A 19,507-nucleotide genomic window follows, 5' to 3' on the forward strand; every position below is an offset into this window, starting at 1 on the left:
CTCAAAATAAAACGTAAAAATAAACGTTAACATATATAACAGCTGTTACGTCAGTTCTACTTTACTTGCTACTTACGTGCTCATTTGAAATACAATCACTCAATACTCGTCTTTATTGTTATTACTGTAAAGTCTTAATGTAGCTGTAGCCTGGTTTTCCCATTAAGTTTGACTTAACGTCATTTTAGACTGAATCTAGCTGTCAGCTAGCAGTTAGCCGAATTAGCTGTTAGCTAAACTAACGTTAGCTTCCCGGTGGAGGCTAGCCATAGGCTAGCGTGGAACAGATCTTGCGGGTCGTAAACTGTAATATCTTGCGCATGTGCAGAACGGATCGTGTAGCGACATGCTGATCCAACGCACACCCCCGCCCGCTGAGTTGAACTGTGTTCAACTTTTCCCTACACGAGCGGCGCGCGGTCCAAATCAATGAACAAGAGACTAATTGTTGCTGTTTGGGAGTTCACTAAAATATCAAACTGTTTTCTAAACAGTTATCGGGACATAGACAGCGGGGCTTCTGCTTGTCAGAGCATCGGCACAAGACTGGATTTATCAGGTAACATCCATAATTATGACTATGCTAATTTTGCTAACTTTAGCTATCAACAATAACAGTCCGTGGTTAGGAAAGACTAGGAGTGCCACTATTTGTTATAAAGCTGCCTGTGATTAGAGATATATGATTCCACAGTCAACTAATCTCATTCAGTTGTAAGGCAGAGATACAGTAGTGCACAGAATCTCCATGGTTACCACACATTGATCACCTGCCGTTTAATCGCGGAGCGTTGTCCTTCACATGAGGAGCGTAAAAGGATTAATTTTCATTAGAATTTTTACCCAGAAGAACAACAGGTTGCCCGGTGGACGGGAAGACAACACAAGGGTTAAGCACTCAAGAGGTAATATTTGGTTTTATGTTTGTCCGGGTAAAGTTCCGTGTCCCGCTGCATCACTTGCTGTCCTCCTGGATGTCAAACTGTCTGCTGGATTTGGTGGATTCCAGCATGAGTTCGTACAGTTGGCCTATCTGGTCGTCCTGGAAGTTGCTGAGTTTCCCCTCCGACAGGTCGGCCCCAAACTTGACTGAGCTGAGAGGCTTCCCCGCTGACTGCAGTACCTGAGTCTGCAGGGTGTCCTTGTATTTCTGCAGGGGGGGTTAAACACAAGACAGGAATAGCAGCGTTGGTTAGCACATGGTCTTCAACCCATCTCCACTTTCACATTCATTGAACACATCACACAGTGTGACATGTGCAATATATGGTTCGAGATAGGGGTCTAACGGGTCACAAAACTCGTGACTAAGTCATGGATCGGATTGATTTTCAGATCAGCACAAAATATGGGAAATTTAAATGATTTATTAAAAATGTAATAACATTAACTTTCAACAACTTATTTCCCCAGTAAATTGCGATTAAACAACAAAAACAGATGAGAAAAGGGTATTCTACAATAACTTTGAATGCACCACGAGAGTGACAACAGCAGTGACCATAATGCTACTTTGTGTCTTTTAGCTCGTAGCTTTAGCGGCAGAGTGTTGTACGTCCCGCTGTTGGAATCCTCTACAGTGAAATACAGACACACTATACCGTTCAGCTGTCAGCATTTTAACCGTGTTTAATCCAGCTAGTAGCTAACGGTAGGCTAACGTTATCAATGCCAAGTGTAACAATAGTGTTTACTAGCGTGACATGCAGCGATGCTCCTGTTGCCTGCAACGTCTGTTTCGGAGAATCAGAGAGCAGCGCAAACATTTACGTGCCACCGAAATGAGGCACCGAAATCTGCGTTAGATACCGTTCGTTAAGGCACCAGTGCCATATAAACATCGGATTCTAACATGCGTCGTTCACGTGAAAATTTTGTTGTCTATCTTTTCACGGCAGCCCTTCATAGAGATTTATCAGCTTAGTTTAAGTAACAGCAACAGTAAAAATGTAAAAAGTTTATTTCACACACACTATTCTTATGCTTAAACTTTGCAATTGATCCGCGGTTCACATGCATTCCGAACCGTGCGTGTTGATCCATACGGACCAACTCCGGTCCGTTACACCACTAGTTCAAGATGGACATTAGGGCCGGGTTAAAATAATCGATTCTCCCATTAAAACTGATTCCTTTTTGGGGGTCAATTCTTAATGTAAACATTAATTAAAACATATTTGAGGGTTGCTTCTTGCTTGTACTATTTACAGCATAAATTGTCTGAGAATCTCTTTTATATCCATGCAATATTAGTAGGGCAGAGAAGCTAGCGGCGATAACAAGCGCAGAAATGGAAAACGTTTGTTTCGCGTTTTTCCGTTGTGATTCGGCCAGAAACTTCAACATTGTTAGGCGAAGAGATCGTTTTGGAATATAAAGCTTGGATATTACATTTCCTTGGACTCTTGGGGATTTATGAAAATCAAGTTTTGGTCAAAATACCACTTTGTTGCTGAAAGGACAATACAACAGGTATGCATGCACTCAAGGCTGCACAGATTACGGCTAAATTGTTTTATTTTCTTTTACTTTGTAACAGTTGTGTACATGGCTGTATATTTTAAAGATTTAATGCTTTAAAGTTATAAAAACGCTCATGAGTGGAAGTTTTATCGAGGTTACAGCGACGCCCCAGTCACAAAGTGTCCCGTTGACGAGACGGTGATCCTTGAGAGGTTAAAAGTTGATTAATTCTGAACGCGTCTGGCCTGTCTATCTATATTGCACCAAATACGACACTGCACTCCCTTGTGAAGTCGTTTGGATGAAAGGTTCTCAAAATAATCAAAATGCAAACAAACAGACAGACACATAGAGATTCCTGCCTTTATTAGAGATAATAATATGTTCAGCCCCCTCTCTCCGAAGCTTCGAATATTCTATGCTCATTACTACCGAAGCTTCGAAGCTCAAAAAATGGTATTCGGACTAGCTCTAGTTTTCATGCATTGATATTTTTTATTACAGCCCCTTAAAACATGGCTTCAAATCTTATGCGTTTTTCTAAAAATATAAACAATTCATGACTAAGCAACATTGCACTAATCGGTTATATCAGGTCTGTCAAACAACCCGCCAAGGCTAAGGCTTTTCTGATACTGTCTGATACGGTTTTCTGAGTCTAGTCTATCACATAGTCTGAGTGGAAACTAAATTTTAAATATGAATGTTCACTGTATAGTAAACTCAAGGTTATGTTTTTTTTTTGACAGCATTGATATTGTTCAGGCCCAATCTGTGTGTACACAGATCTCCTCTTACAGAATGAACGGTCTAGTTAACCTCAGCCCATGTGTGATGAGTCAACGCCGTCAGTGGTGCGTTTGAATCATCCTGAGTAGGACCACATCCACCTCCATCCGTTTCACTTCTGAATAGCTATCCAACACTTGGACAAAGAGCGCACAGTGAATGTCTGAGGTTTGTCCATTCTGAAAGCATTTTGGGTTTTTGGACACTTTCACTGTTAAGCAATAAAGCCATTTTATCTCAGAGTTTTTTTTTCCTGCACATAATGTAATTATGTTGAACATTTGCCAAGGGGAAATATCCTCCAGAGGCATCTTAAAGGAATACAACAACAGTTTGACACAATGCTCATACTTTTTTACTTCATCATTCAAAAACTTTTTGGAAAAGTCTAGATGATGTGATAATGTGTTGTTTTTGCATCTGGTTTCGTAACAGCAGCTTTAGTGCATAACTTCTTGATATTAATGAACATCCATTACATTCAAGCCATTGCCAAATTAGTTGCTACAAAGCTAATTAAGACTATCAGCTCCAAACAACTCTCTCTGGATTTCTCAGTATGACTATGTTCAGAGGATTATGGCTTCCGGCGACTTTCGCACGCAGTAACTCGAGTGAAGATAATGTCCTCTTCTGAAGAGTCCATGTTTTTAATCCTCCGTTTCCTCCTTGGCTACTAGCAACTGTTTGGAGGAGGGGTGGGGGCGCATGCGCGATCACGGAAGGCTTGTTTCATGTGGATGCAACAATTGGTGTTATCATTACTTAGAACTCCTCATGGGGGCAACAGAAACTATGCACTATAGCTTTAATTGAATCAGTGATTAATATCAGCTGTGAAAGGCCCCGGCTATAATTGATTGAGAGATAATGAGTGAGGTGGTGCCTTCAGTAATTGTTTAACATGACCTCTATTTCCCATTGACACTCGGTAATTAGCATGTGTGATCACGGAAGACTTGTATCATGTGGACGCACCAACAGTGGTGTTGTCATTACTTAGAATTCCTCACGGAGGAGACAGAAACTACGCACTATAGCTTTAACAGGGCTCTGCCACTAGGCTTGTACCAGTGTTACATTTTCAAACTGGTTTTGTATTATGCTAAAGAACGGACCGGTATACTGACCTTTACCACTAGGTGCCATACTTTACTCAGCAGCCGCTCCTGAGTGGAACTAATGAGACCACTTCAGACCACTTGCTGTCGGTAAAGCGCCTCAAAGTAATTTTTTGTCTCTGCTCTTTCGTCGTCTTCAAATCCAAACTGTTGTCATATTGGAGGCGCAGTAACTCTGCCATACATCGTCTCGTCAACCCGAAACACGTGACCATTCAAGTAAACAAACACAATGGGCACTATTTTAACGATGTGAAACGCAAGTATCAAACGTGAAACGCAAGTAGCTTTGTGGGTGGATCTCGAGCGCTGTTGCTATGATACCGGCGGGATAAATGACTCTTGCGACCGACGCAAATCAAAATGGTCTGAAGTAGCTAGGTGTGGTTTGGGCGTAACGTGAAAATAACCAATCAGAGCGTCATCTCACATTCCCTTTAAGAGCAGGCGCGCTTGTTCCATGGCAGATTGCTATTACGACGGAGGATTTGCCTGGCACACGCCAGCGGTAGCTGTCCGGGATGCGGCAAAGTAATAAATGCCCGTCTTGGCCGGGTGGCGATGTTGCTGCGGCCTCTCGGGCGCATCTCCTCAAGTCTGGAGAGGATTGCTGCAGCCTTGGAGCGTGGGCCTCCAAACGCACCACCTGCTCCTGTTGTGCCCCTTCCTCCTCCCCCCCACTGCATCTCCGTCCACCCGCTCCACCAGGAGTGCATCGAGTGTCCAATCCCACCGTCTCCTTAAGACCTCTAATATTTCCTCATTTATGTCATCAACACATCCATGATTCATGGAAATGTTGTGTAAAACACAACAAGCCACAAAGAATGCTGGGACTTTTTGAGGACTGTACTGTAAAGTGCCTCCTGATCTATCCAAACACCTGAAGCGCATTTTCAGTAATATTTTTCTTTTTCACACTACATTATGGCCAAGCATGCGCCACTAAAATATCTGAATAACGCGCCACTGACTTTAGACTAGGACCACTGACTTTAGACTAGGACCACTGACTTTAGACTAGGACCACTGACTTTAGACTAGGACCACTGACTTTAGACTAGGACCACTAACTTTAGACTAGGACCACTAACTTTAGACAAGGACCACTAACTTTAGACTAGCACCATTGACTTTAGACCAGGTTTTTCCTGCTCTGTGGAGGAATTGTTTTCTGAAACTGCAAAATAGCACCAGGGAACTTTTGCGCTGGAACACGCCTCCTCTTTTCGTTGAACCGCCCCGGGAGCGCAAATACATTCCCTAATTTACCGACGTGCGTCTGTGGAGGGAAAAGTCTGCTGTGCGTCAGGTGCAAAATAGGAATGATACATGCGTCGGTGTACAAAAGCAATTGCGCTGAGTGCAAGATAGGGCCCAATGTGTGCCATTCCCCCTCCCACCACTACTGAATTGTGATCTTCTTGGCTGCTCGGCAGTAACGGCCTATCACCTGTCAGACTTGTTGCCGTTGACTGAAAGTCAAGATCTCGACGACGACGACACTGAACTAACAAAAACAATGGTTTTTAATCACACTGCAAATGACTTCAGAGATTACAAGAATGTGTTCACATTTTTATTTAACCTGTTTTGTTAAATAGCCTAAGATATTAATATTAATATTATTTGAAACTGACTTGTCCTCTTTGATTTCATTTTGTTCCGTTTACTGTATAAGAATGTTACATACTGCTACCTCAAAAAAACAGGAAGTGAATAGACTTTGCAATAGAGTGACCTGACTGTTACAGTGTTGTGTAGGAAGAGTGCACTTTACTTGAGTGTTGTTCACCTTTTGAAATCAGCGTTTATTTTGGGAGTTATGATAAAGTCTGAATGTACATGAATACAAATCTAGACCGTGACAAAATTCTTGTTGAAAGTTAATCATATTTTGCAGAATTGCAGACTTTTTTTAAACTCTTTTTGAAAAGGTACTTTGGCCTAAATCACCTATTATTATTTTAGATGTTACGTGTAGGTAGGGCTGTTCAATTATGGAAAAATCATAATCACAAATTTGTTGGTCAATGATTAATTAACACAAATTCTCATGGACTACGTTTACATGCACATAATATTCAGTTTTTTGCCCTTATTGCTAAAAAGACGATATTCTGACTAAGCTGTTTCCATGGCTAATTAAAGCGAATATTCAACTAATATTTCTGTTTACATGTAGCCATGCAAAATACATTTTTTCTAAATTTACCAGCGGTGGAGGACTTGTTGGACCGTGCCAACACAGAAAGCGTCCCTTTTTAATCCCTTCAACCAGCTTCTTGAAAAGGTCAACGTAGCGATGTGTGTGCATATCCAAAAACTGTTGATATCTAAGTCTTTGATAATGTTTAAAAGTAGTGGTGTTTATCCACTCAATGGTGTTTTAAGGCCCCAACGTCTCCTTCCAGGCAGCGCTGCGACCGTTGACTTCAAGGCACCTAGCCCTAACCATACCCATAACCATTGCCAAATCCTAGTGTGAGACGTTGGGGGCTTAAAACACAGATGTGTTGTCCAGAGAATGCTTCTAAAACCTCAATAATACCGGAATATCCCACGTCGTAATCTGAAAATGCTCTATTCGGAAAAAAAGGCCTTATTTGGAATATACAACATGCTCCATGCATCCAATATGCTGTTTACATGACCTGTATCAAATTTGGAATATTTTTCATATTCATAAAAATAGTGGAATACTGGTGTGCATGTAACACCATTGTGTGTAACAAATTATTGGATTAAAAAAAAACTATGAAACATTTCAACATATCAACAGTGAAAACACCTTGAACTTTGACCTTTCACTTCATACTTTTGCCATTTGAGCAATTTTTCTTTTTTCCATTCAGAACACAAGACAAAATAAGAGTTTACTTGCAAAACGTGATGTGCAAAATAATCGCTTTTTTTCTCTGATTAAATCAGATTTTGGGATCTTTAGGAGCCAAAATACATTGTATGAATACAATTTTTATTAATTGCACAGCCCTTTTTAATTGCACATTTAAAAAAAAAAAAAGCAAAATAAGTTTGTTTATAATGTTCAGTAATTTGCAAAATCGTCTAAAAAACAACATGATAAAGAATTTCTGCCTGAAGAAATATCGCAATATGATATTTTTGCCAAATCGCCAAACCCTACCATTGAGGTATTTTAGAGTGTCCTCTTCATCCTCTGTATGGACAGTTTGAGCTTCAGAGTACCAAAGGCTAGGTCTAACTGGGTAAATACAATATTTTATATCTCTCATATTATCAAACTGTTAAATGCTCAGGGTGACTCAGCTGATGATCAGTGTTCCACATCACTAATTTATGCTATTAATACATTTGGGCTTTGGCTCAGTGCATCACATACTCTACAGGTGTTTTTACTGCAAGGATCCCGACATCTCTTCATTGCATTTTTACAATACTCCCTCATCTTTTCCTTTGTTCCTTACAAACACGTTTCTCTTTGGGGAAAGCTTGTTTGGCCCAATGGAGCCAATTTATTAGGAGCAGAAAATTCCCATGGGTGCCTCTGAAATAAATGGATTAGTCCTGCTCGTCGTCTGTTCCCACTGCCGAGATACAGTGGAAATTCACCTGCTTTTGAAAGAATGGACAGAGAGGGGGGAAAAACGACTAGGGAGACAGTTTGTGATGGTAGAACTCTGCTATATTCATTACATAATGCAATTTGGTGTGTTCTTAATAGCTGTCAAATACAGCAAACGGTGCAAACTGGTATGTATGCGAATTAGATTTTCATGTTTATTAATGTGGTGTGTGATTGGACCACACAAAGAATAACCTTGGTTCAGTTGAAGCTTATAGGGATCCTAATAAATAAAACGATTTTATTAGCATCAAAATGAAACACTACACCTACCAGCCTGGCCCCTTTCATCATATTTAATGGGACAACACTGAAGAAATGACACTTTGCTACAATGTAAAGTATTAAGTGTACAGCTTGTATAACTGTGCTCTCCCCTCAAAATAACTCAACACAGCCATTAATGTCTAAACCGCTGGCAACAAAAGTCAGTACACCCCTGTACAGGGCTCCACACTAACTTTTTGCCTTGGTTGCACTGGTGCGCCTAAGTTTTTTTATTTAGGTGCACCTGCACAAAATTTAGGTGCACCCAAATCTTTCCTCGCATCGCCGTAACGCTGAATGGCGATACACGATATATAGCTCTGTTTTTTTTATTTTTTTTACAAAGTGGGCTAAATGTTCAGTTTTAAGTCAAAGCCACTTTTCCCAAGCTCTTTTATTAAAACAGATTGTGATTAAAATAAAATGCAAAGACAGGGTTTCCTTTACCAGTTTGAAAATTTACAGCTGCAACACATGTAAATGAAAGTTATCTGAAATAAATAAATATATATATATAAAAAAAAAATATATATATATATATATATATATATATATATATAGGCTATCCTAGGCTATTTATTTCAGATAACTTTCATTTACATGTGTTGCATCTGAGAAAGCTCCTTCATAAGCTTTCAACAACAATAACAGACTGATTAAAAGAGAAAGAGGACGCCCGGATAGCTCAGTTGGTAAATATAGAGGTTTGACTCCGACCTGCAGCCCTTTCCTACATGTCACATGGACCAGCGGCGCTGTGTCTCTCCATAATGCAGGTGAGCCGGCCGGTGTGTGAGTGAAGGGGGGGGGGGGGCTGCGCGGAGGAGAGATCCAAACACAGGCACCCGTGGCTTTCCAGAAGGAATGGGTCATTTAACACAACATTAAACCATATCGATATAAACGACATTGCTTCGTTAGTGGAGAGGCAGCGGATGCGAGGACGTTAGGTGCAGCGGTGCGACCTGGGAAACATCTTAGTCACACCCTTACACATTCTGGTCGCACTCTCGAGTCCTGCTATGTTAAATTCCCATAGAGGGCAGATTTTTATTTTTAAAAGCCAGTTATTTCATGGATCCAGGATACTATGAATCCTGATAAAGTTCCCTTGGCCTTTGGAATTAAAATAGCCCCCCCACATCATGACATGCCATTCACCATACCTAGAGATTGGCATGGGGTACTTTCCATAAGATCATCTCTCAATGCAAATCAAACCAGCTATTAGGCTAACCGAAATAAAACCATACCAATCTGTAGGTTCAGAACTTAATATCCCTTTTAAAGTACATTTAGAACAGATAAACAATGTGTGATTAATTTACAATTCCTCGCGTGTTAACTTTGGACAATCATGTGATAGATAGATAGATAGATAGATAGATAGATAGATAGATAGATATAAATAGAGATGGAATGCAATTCTAAATCAAGTTTCCTATACTTTTCAGTTCAGTAAGAACAGAAAATCACGTGTTCTCAGGGTAAATGCTAATGAAAATAAACCTGGAAAATGTGGAAAAGAAAAAATGTTGTGTGGGGAGCTGATTGTGAGATTAATTTATCTTATCGTCTAACCACAACTTGTTTTCATACTTTGGTTTTTGTGCATTGTGTAGCTTGAGATTGTGACTGTATGTCGTGGCTCCAGTTCTTATTCTGAAAACTTATTCCCAAAACACTGCCAATATATTCTTGCATCTAAATCTTGCTATTTTATCACTGACTACGTTTACATGTACATAATATTCCGTTTTTTGCCCTTATTCCGAATTTTTTCTAAGTTTACCAGCGGTGGAGGACTTGTTGGACCGTGCCAACACAGCGTCCCTCTTTCATTCCTTCAACCAGCTTCTAGAAAAGGTCAGCGTAGAGATGAATATCCAAAAACCTGTTGATATCCAAGTCTTTGATCATGTTTAAAAGTAGCTGTGTTTCTCCTTCTTATCGGGCCTGCAGCCTTGCAAACTGTTGGCTGGTTGGTTTGTGTACAGTAACCATAGCAACGCACAGAGCTGACAAGAGGCTGTAAACTGCAGTAAAAACAATGATTGAGATGCATATTCTCAATGCGCTGTATACATGTCCAAAGAATGCCTCTAAAATCTGAATAATACCGGAGCATCCCACATGTCCTAATCGGAAAATGCTATATTCGGAAAAAGGCCTTATTCGGAATATCCAACCAGAATATGCTGTTTACATGACCCAATTCAAATTTGTAAATTGTCATATTCAGAATAATAGCAGAATATAGGTGTGCATTTAAAACATACTCATTGATGGCCTTTTTATGAGTTTTATTTCTAGGATTTGTTGTCATTGTAGAGTAAAGGCAGTTTTATGCTTCTGCGCAGAATCGAGGGCGTACCCCCGCAGACCCCTCTGTGTCTACGCCAGACCCTACGGCGTAGCCTGAAGTGCACCTCTCAAAAAATTTAACTACACATCGCAGCGACGCACGTCTCTCGGCCGTGGCTTGGTAGCATTTCCCCGACTCATTTCCTGGTTCTCCTCCATGAGATCAAGGAGAGGGCTAACTTCTCCTGCTCCAGATCTCCCACCGTGGTCAGAAAGAACAGGGGAGACTCTTTGGTTCTCTCACTAGGACTCTGGAGTCACTACTCACTCTGAAGATAATCACCATCACTCTCTCACTTCTCCCTCGCTCTACCACACACACACACACACACACACACACACACACACACACACACACACACACACACTATAGTACAGTATAAACTTCAGGCCACTTACGTCGGCTACGGCGAAAGCTCTGCGTGGAGCCTCCGCAGCACCATAAAACAGGCTTAAGGCAGCAACTTTTTAATAAAGTTGGCAAAATGTTTTCCCTTTGCCATCTCCGGTGTTTCTTAGATGCTTCAGTGTAGTGATATTCAATCAGCACGGCTGTGCTTGCTATTGTCTAATCTTTGCATTTTAACTATTCAGTATTACTAAATGCCAGTTAGTACCACTGTGACTGATTTAACAGAACTCTGAGAGTCCAGAGCCCAGTATAAACTTAGCGGCTCATCTTTTTTACTTCAGTTTAAGCTTCTGGACCTCGAAAAACCGGCATGTTTTCTGGCTGCTTCCACACGTGGCCGGAGGTCATTTCTATTATTTTGTCGGCTTGTGTCAAATCTTCCTTGAGTCGTAGTTACTACGTCTAAACGCACATCTAAAGAATGAGAACAAAAGCACTCATAACTCAGTGATTTTAAAGAGGGAAATTAGTCTTCGGTCACGGACACGGACACACACACGGACACACACACGGACACACACACGGACACACACACGGACACACACACGGACACACACACACCTGAAAGGATCGACCCAGCCGACATGTTAAGATGCCAGCCCTGTGTTGTACAATGGCAATACATTAATCTTAAACCATATACTGTTTAAAGCAGTTTAAAGTATGAATTACATCATTATTAAATGAATACAGCTACAATACAATTTTTAATTTCGGAGCACACATGCTCTCTGGGAAAAACAGTTACCATCGAGCCCTGAACTGTCCCCTCTTATAATGCTCTGAATTTGAACACCGTACATCATTACATACATCATTTAGGTTGCACTGATGTTCCCCGTTTGGCCCACCACTGAACCTGGCAGTGTTTATTTAAAATTAAAACAAAAAGCTATTAAAGCTCTTGCCATGAGAGTGTCTGTCCACACGGGGCCAGCAGTCCAGCTCAGGTGTTTTACTCACCGATTTATCGTGGACAACTTTGGTCTTCTGTTGTTTTGGTTTGGCTAAGATGATCCAGCAATTAGACAGAGACCTTACGGTCATTTCTGTGTACTTGGGGTGGAACGGTACACAGAAGTCACGGTTCGGTTCATACATCACAGTTCGGTACAATGGAAGGAAAAGCAAAACAAAAATACAGAAAGCTATTTTTTTTTATTGTGCATGTCTCATGCTGTACCACCTAGTGTCCTACAGTCTGTCCCCTGAGCTAGCTGTCTCAGGATGTACCACCTAGTGTCATCCAGTCTGTCCCCTGAGCTAGCTGTCTCATGCTGTACCACCTAGTGTCATCCAGTCTGTCCCCTGAGCTAGCTGTCTCAGGCTGTACCACCTAGTGTCCTCAATAAGTACCCTACATCATCTCCAGACTCCATCTGGAACTATAACACAGAAAATACAGCATCTCTTATTTATGAAAGTGCAAATTACATAGAATAATAACAACAAAATTCTACTTAGGCGCAGTGTTGGGTGTAACACATTACGCGTTACACACAACACTGTGCCTATGTATTTTCAGTAATGTAACTACTTTTTCAGGTAAAAAGTAGTGTAACGCATTACTACTGGAAATTTGGTAACGAAACGTAGTTCCTTTTTCAATTCGGCGCAACGTTACTTTTCCCAGGGACAGATTTGACAGCGACACTCTCAGCTGCGCTCTCACAATCACCACACGGGACGTGACAGAGGCTGCTGGTAGCAGAGCAATCAGGGCAGGCGAGAAGCAGCCAACGCTAACTTTTGAGAGCATTTTAAGCTTCGTGGCTTTTTACTGAGCAGACAGCTACCTGACACATGCCACTACATCGCTGAGGACTGGCGGTTAAACCAGCCGTCCTACAAACGGAGCACGCCAGGCAGACAACAAAGCTGACAACCTCACAGATGGAGGCGGTGGAGATGGGCTCATACATAGGCTAGGCTACACGCAGCGGACCACTGTGGACTTGTGTCAGTTTAGTTTAGTTTATTTAGCAGGACAATGTGCAGTTACATTAAAAAGATGGCTGCACCAGATTTAGCATTATGCTACTTTCCATCTGTAGTCCTCCACAATTATAATGACATAACAGAGTTGAGTACATGACAAAAACAATAAACATAACATGTGTATACAACAAGACAGTTAAGACAATATAAATAGACTATTTACACCGAAGGTGCAATACACAAATATACACAACAATGGAATAAAAAGCGTTAGTGAGAGCAGGTCTGATGTTCTAAAAGGAAGTATTTAACTGCCCGCGAGAAGCTTTTAAAATTTGAGATATTCTTTAAATTGTTAGGAAGCCCATTCCATTCTTTGACTGCTTTATAGGAAAAGGCTGATTGAGAAAAAACAGATTTTCTTTTGGGAACATTGCAATCACCCCTGGATACAGACCTCAAGGCTCTGTTTGTCAGTTTAGAGCGTAGCTGTACATATGTTTTTGAAGGGGGTGGAGCAGCATCATTAAGAATTTTGTGAACCAAACGGATATTAGAATAGCCTACCTGATCAAATTATCAAAGCTCAAAAATACTGTACTTCTCCAGTATACTACAGTGGTGGTGCCGTCTAGGTTTTTTGTTAGTGCAACGGAGCTGACAGCTCGTGCTCCATCAATGTCCGTGTTTAGTTGTATATATGGAGGGACTAGTTTGCCTCATGTGTGGACGGGATGGCATGTTGTAACGAGGTTCGAGTACATACAGCAAATACTTGAAGCCAGGTTCCTCTACGAGTGAATATGGGCGCATTGAAGACGACATGTAAATTCCGATTGCTTCATTGATTGTTTTGGCCCTATTTGTAGGTGTATCTAAAGGCTGGTTAAGCACTGTAGGGAGGAGAAGTTGGACAGGTTTTTGTCTCGTTCCAGTGATGGGCACATCTGGGGAATGGCGTCGGATATGCGTTAGCCTGTTAGATGCATTTCCACTCACATACCCAACAACTGCTGAACAACGGCGACACGCAGTCCTCTTCTTACCCACCACTCTCTCGCCTGTAGTCTACTACTGGAACTGACTGGGAAACCAAAGTTTTCCCAAACTTGCGATCTTAAAGAGGCCAGCGGGTCCTAGTCTAACTGCTGTGGGTCGCCACCAGGCTGCTGCTAGCTCTGACTCACTCACTGGACCGTCGACATGTAGGTGGAGCTCGGGAGCTTCAGAGCTAAGAGGGGGCTACAGATTAGGTGTCCCTAAAGAAACGCGTATCTAACAGTAGTTCCGCATTACATTAATTAATTTGCATGCGAGTTTTATGTATTTTTTACACCGTGTATTCTCTGTGTAAATTCATGTACTGAACCGAGACGCCCGTACCCTTTCGGTTCAATACGAATACATGTACTGTTCCACCCCTACTCTGTACATTTCCAACCGAATCCAGACAGGAATGCCACACAGGGGTTTTAGTCACACTACGTTTCGCGTAAAAATTTTTGTCTGATTCCATTAAAAAAAAAAAAAAAAAAAAAAAAAAAAAAAAAAACACAGCCAAAAGGAGTGCGTATATAAACAAAAGCCACGTTTTCGTCCCCTGATTAGGACCAATGCAAATGGGCTAGGTTTGCATACTGATAGAGTGAGGCATAATGAAAGTGTCTACCTCCTCCCCGGTGGCTTCACAGCTACTGCAATGACAAAGGGAGCTCTCAGGATTCCAGCTGCGATCACCATCTACTTCATTAGGCAGATTGGCTGCAGATCGGTGCTTTACCATCCCCCAGCGCTCCATAATTGTGCTGGAAAACATTGGCTCTCCCCCATAGTGACATACAAAAAGGACCTGGCATAGTTTCATAATTATTTTGGGAACTGGAGGACGAGTTGCAAATATACTGATCCCCCATCACCACATGAATCCAGGTAGGTCGTCTGAGGCTAGTGTCAGGCTCTGTGCTATAAATTCTGATTTATGGTCCTGTGGAGGCTCCACACAGAGCTTTCTCCGTAGCCTACCTAAGTGGCCTAAAGTTTATAGTTGTGCGTTGGTGTGTGCGTCAATCTCTTTAAGAGAATAGCAGGGCCAGCATGTGTGTGTGTGTGTGTGTGTGTGTGTGTGTGTGTGTGTGTGTGTGTGTGTGTGGTAGAGCGAGTGAGAGAGTGACGGCGATTATCTTCAGTGTGAGTAGTGACTCTAGAGTCATAGTGAGAGAACCGGTGGGAGATCTGGAGCAGAAGAAGTGAACCCTCTCCTTGATCTCATGTTGTTGATGGAGAAGGAGAACCAGGAAATGAGTCGGGGGGGAAATGCAACGCTACCAAGCCACAGCCTAGCAACGTACGTCGCCAAGACTTGTAGTTAAATTTTTCAGGAGGTGCACGCCAGGCTACGGTGTAGGGTCTGTGTCTCCACGTACCTACGTACGTGGTCATGGCGTCGATTTAACGCAGAAGCAGAAATCACGAGGGTAGTGTGTTTAGGCTGCGGCGGGGGTGCCATGAGAAAGTTCCAAAACACCAAACCCAAGCACTGAACTGCCCAGGAGTTTGTGGAACAGCTGACTGCCAAAAAACAAAGCACAGTCGATCTGTCTCTCTCGTCTCGTTTCTTTCTCTGTGAAATGAAGCTGCCTTCAAGTGCGGTCGGAAACGCAGAGACCTTATAAACAATCTGATGGAAAACAGCAACTGTGAAATATAGAGTCTACTTGCGTTACATTGGGGGGTTAAAGAACACAACAGGACGTCACATAAATGGGCCGTTTAACGACACACCCACGCCGCACAACCCTGCGGCAAATCGCCAATTATTTTTCAATATACAAGGGCTGGGTAGCAACAATGAGATCCCGAATCTCTCCGATTCACGAGGTCCCAATTTGATTACATGTTTGAATCAATATCAATTTTGTTAGGGACATTTAAGTTACAATACCAATTTTGCATTATTATGCTTATGAGAATGTATGCTGTAAATTCTACACGCAAGAAGCAACCCTCAAATATTTTTTTGAAAGCACCAGGTTAATGTTTGCATTTAGAATTAACCCCCCAAAACTTTGTTAAAAGTACTTTTTACTTAACAGGACTATAACATGACAGTAATTGACAGCTCATTAGTTCACTTTTTACATAATATTCGTCAAGATGATCCGATTATCTCTGAAATATATATATATGATATATTTAATAGGGGGATGGAATCGGCTCAACATTCCTAAAGCATGCAGTGAAAGCTGTGCCACTCTGTGTGAAAACAGAGTTTCACTTCCCCACAGACCTTCCCTGACAGTCTGAAGATCCCAACATAATAAACTACCAACAATAACAAATGTTCAGCAGTAACCAGATTTACACTGTAGGTGAAAACTATAACCCAACTATGAAAATGAATTACACTTTTACCTCCAACAGTCCCTTAGTGTTACTGTACTGTTTAGTGAAGCTGCTCTGCCATCATGTGGTGAAGGGCTGACATAACACCGGCTATGGATAGGCCATCAAAGATTACATTATGACAGGTTAAGATAAAGAGCATCACTAACATACAAATCTAAACAAGAATAAAAGTTACAGTGCAGTGTGAGAAATTAATAATTATTTGATCTAATAGGTTGTAGGGACGGGTTTGGGAGGGGAGATGGTGTGTAAAATGTAAGTAAATAGGTTTGGAATTATTTTTACAATTGAAAAAAAAAAAAAAATGTACTACAGAGGGCAAGTACCAAAAAAAAAAAAAAAAAACAAAAAGGTACCGTTAGGTGCCGTAACCAAATTTTAAATACTCGCCGTCGGTCCCAAAACGTCCCAGTTAGAGAGGAAATAGGGTAAACATATTCTTTAGCAGCCATCACTGACAACACCGAGGTCCTGTCCCCTGTCATTTTCAGGGAAATTTGGGAGTTTTAGCAACTCCGGTGGACCTTACATTCTACAATGGACACCTTACATATCGTCACCTTCCTAAAATAATGGCCCAAGTCATTTTTCAGGTTTTTCAGATAACGGCCTAAATCTACAAGTCTACAAAGTGTAGAATCACATGACCTGTTCAACTGAAAGGCAATTTTACCAGAGGTGGCCAGCACCATGAGGAGATGATTTAGGCAAAAAAATTATATTATTTGTCAAAAAATGACATTATTTTAGGAAGGTGGCGATATGGTGGGTATTTTATAGGCTGATTTAGGCTCACTATGTTAAAAATTTGACCACCACCTTTTGACCACTTATAGGCTCAATAAATAAATGATTTATCATTTATCCACCAGAAATTTTTAGAACTATTCCCAAAATAGTTCATTCATTGCTACAGTACTGTCTCAGTATGTGTTGATGTATTTATGTAGTATCAGATATGTTTTTACCTATGTAAGCATATGTTGTTCTTATTTTATGTGTACTTGTTGGTATTGTTGTATTGTATTTATTGTTTTTTAAGTCATCAACCTGCTAGGGACTGCAGATGAAAATTAGCCGGTTCGGCTAAATCTGGCACATTTACATGTTGGACATTGTACTCATGTTGATTAATGTGCACTGTCCCTTTTAAATAAAGAAATCTAAAAAAAAAAAAAAAAAAAAGTGCACGGAGGTCTTTGAAACAACATGTAGCACCCATATTTGATTAATTTATTAATGCTTTATCTAACGGGTTTGCAATTTACTAATAATTCCCGAGGCCTATATGTGATCTGGTAACGTTACCTAATATAGGGAAACAGAGACAAAAGTTAAGTTTAGTTTGAGTTGAGTTATAGTGGCAGAAAATATGATGAATAGTTATATTGAAGGGGGTTATTTTAACACCCACTGACAACAAGGTTTTCAAACGTCCTTTAAAATCTCCCAATTTAATGCGTCCTTCTTAATCTGCAAATGTAAAAATAACCGACTTAATACATTTAAAGAATGGCCAGTCTTGTGGCTAATTCGGGATAGAAATCCAGACCCTAGGCAACACTAAGTTTAGGCTTACACCTCTGTCCACCATGTTGGATACGATCTAATGATAACTAATGAAGACATAATTACATGGTGTTGTTAACAAGAGGTGGCGTTTAGTAAATTAATTGTAAAAAGGATGAGAATTCGGGTCCAATGAAGAGTAGAACTGTGAGCCCATCAACAATCAGGCCAACTTTAAACTGAGAGATTTCTGAATGGGGTTTGGTTAGTGCGACTTATAAGTAGAACATGGTTTACCTCCCACTCGGTCATGAAGCTCTTCACCTCTTCGGACGACGCCACTTTGTTTCTTCTGAACTCGTCTTTCACATACTGGTCCCCGAGGGCTCTTAAATCTATGGGCAGGAACCGATGCAGGACCAGAATCCTCTTGTACAATGACCGGACTTTGGAGACATGAGCAGAAGCCGCCATGAAGTCAAGTACCGCAAACTAACAGTTCCTACCAGTGAATGTTTAAATACACTTTTAACAGCTGTCCTGTATTCCAAAAACTGTGACAGACATAACGGCGTTAAAGGACAGAGACAGAAAGCGACATTCCCAAGGCTAGTTACTCAACACATGTCCTTGTTTATCCCGGAAATGAAGCTCCTTATTCTGGTTGGGGAACACATCACCGCCCCCTACTGGCCTGGAGCAGATAGCTGGATGGATGGATGGATAGAGAGAGAGAGAGAGAGAGAGAGAGAGAGAGAGAGAGAGAGAGAGAGATAGATAGATACTTTATTCAAGGTCCCAGTAGCTTAAAGACATCACACACAACATACACAAACATCATAAACAGGACATAAAATAACATATAAAACATAAAATAACAAATCCACATGAATAATATGGACAATTAAAGAAAAGATACTAAATCAAAATCCACATGAATGTACTTAGGGATGTATAAGCATGAGAGGCTTGCAGTGACAGGGCAGGGACTGACCCTGTGGTTTAGTCTGCATGCTAAGGTGCTCTATGAGAGTGGGTGTCATGATGGTAGTGCAGATAAGTCCAATAGTGTCAAGTCTAGAGACCAGCATTAAATATGGACAATATAAGAGAATAATGTAGACATAGTAATATAAAAACTATAGCAGTGCAAGGATAACGTTTAAAAAAAGACAGCATTACCGGTAAATATGGACATTATATGGGAATAAAGTAGACAGTAGCATAGACACAAATCAACAGTCAGTATTAGAGGTTTGAAGTAATAGGGTGACAGCCATTGTTCAATGTCTTCTTGTTTCATAATAGCCTAGTATTTTTGCCACACATTTTGCATAAATTACCTTTTACATATTATTACTATCACTACTATTACATTGACCTTTATACTATATCTTATACCAGGGTCCAACAGTAGCACCATCTACTATAGTCAAATGCTCACTGAAAATAAAAGTCTTTTGACTTGATTGTAATGTGTACATCGGTCCCACATGATCAGAATGTGGCTAACTGACATACTTGTTTTCTCTCACTCTATTATTATATTATTTCTTGTTAAACTAACATATTTTATTCACATTAGACTGTCTATTAAAATTGTGTTAATTTAACATAATATTATGTAACTTT

The 19,507-nt window shown here is 40.8% G+C and overlaps 1 protein-coding gene across 1 annotated transcript; it reads right to left on the reverse strand.

Annotated features, from left to right (window-relative positions):
- Positions 1-229: 229 nt before the first annotated feature.
- Positions 230-18,554, reverse strand: sdhaf3 (succinate dehydrogenase complex assembly factor 3). The gene is made up of 2 exons (XM_028596603.1): positions 18,173-18,554; positions 230-1,150 (listed from the first exon to the last, which is right to left on the reverse strand). The coding sequence occupies exons 1-2, from the start codon at positions 18,347-18,349 to the stop codon at positions 956-958; spliced, it is 372 nt and encodes a 123-aa protein (XP_028452404.1). The 5' UTR covers positions 18,350-18,554; the 3' UTR covers positions 230-955.
- Positions 18,555-19,507: the final 953 nt, after the last annotated feature.

This window comes from Perca flavescens, chromosome 14 (assembly GCF_004354835.1).
Source record: "Perca flavescens isolate YP-PL-M2 chromosome 14, PFLA_1.0, whole genome shotgun sequence".
Lineage (NCBI taxonomy): Eukaryota > Metazoa > Chordata > Actinopteri > Perciformes > Percidae > Perca > Perca flavescens.

Coding starts and splice junctions, on each gene's coding strand:
- sdhaf3 (XM_028596603.1), bottom strand. CDS start 18,349: ATGGCGGCTTCTGCTCATGTCTCCAAAGTCCGGTCATTGTACAAGAGG. Junction 1,151..18,172: donor GCTTCATGACCGAGTGGGAG/GTAAACCATGTT, acceptor CCCCCCCTGCAG/AAATACAAGGACACCCTGCA.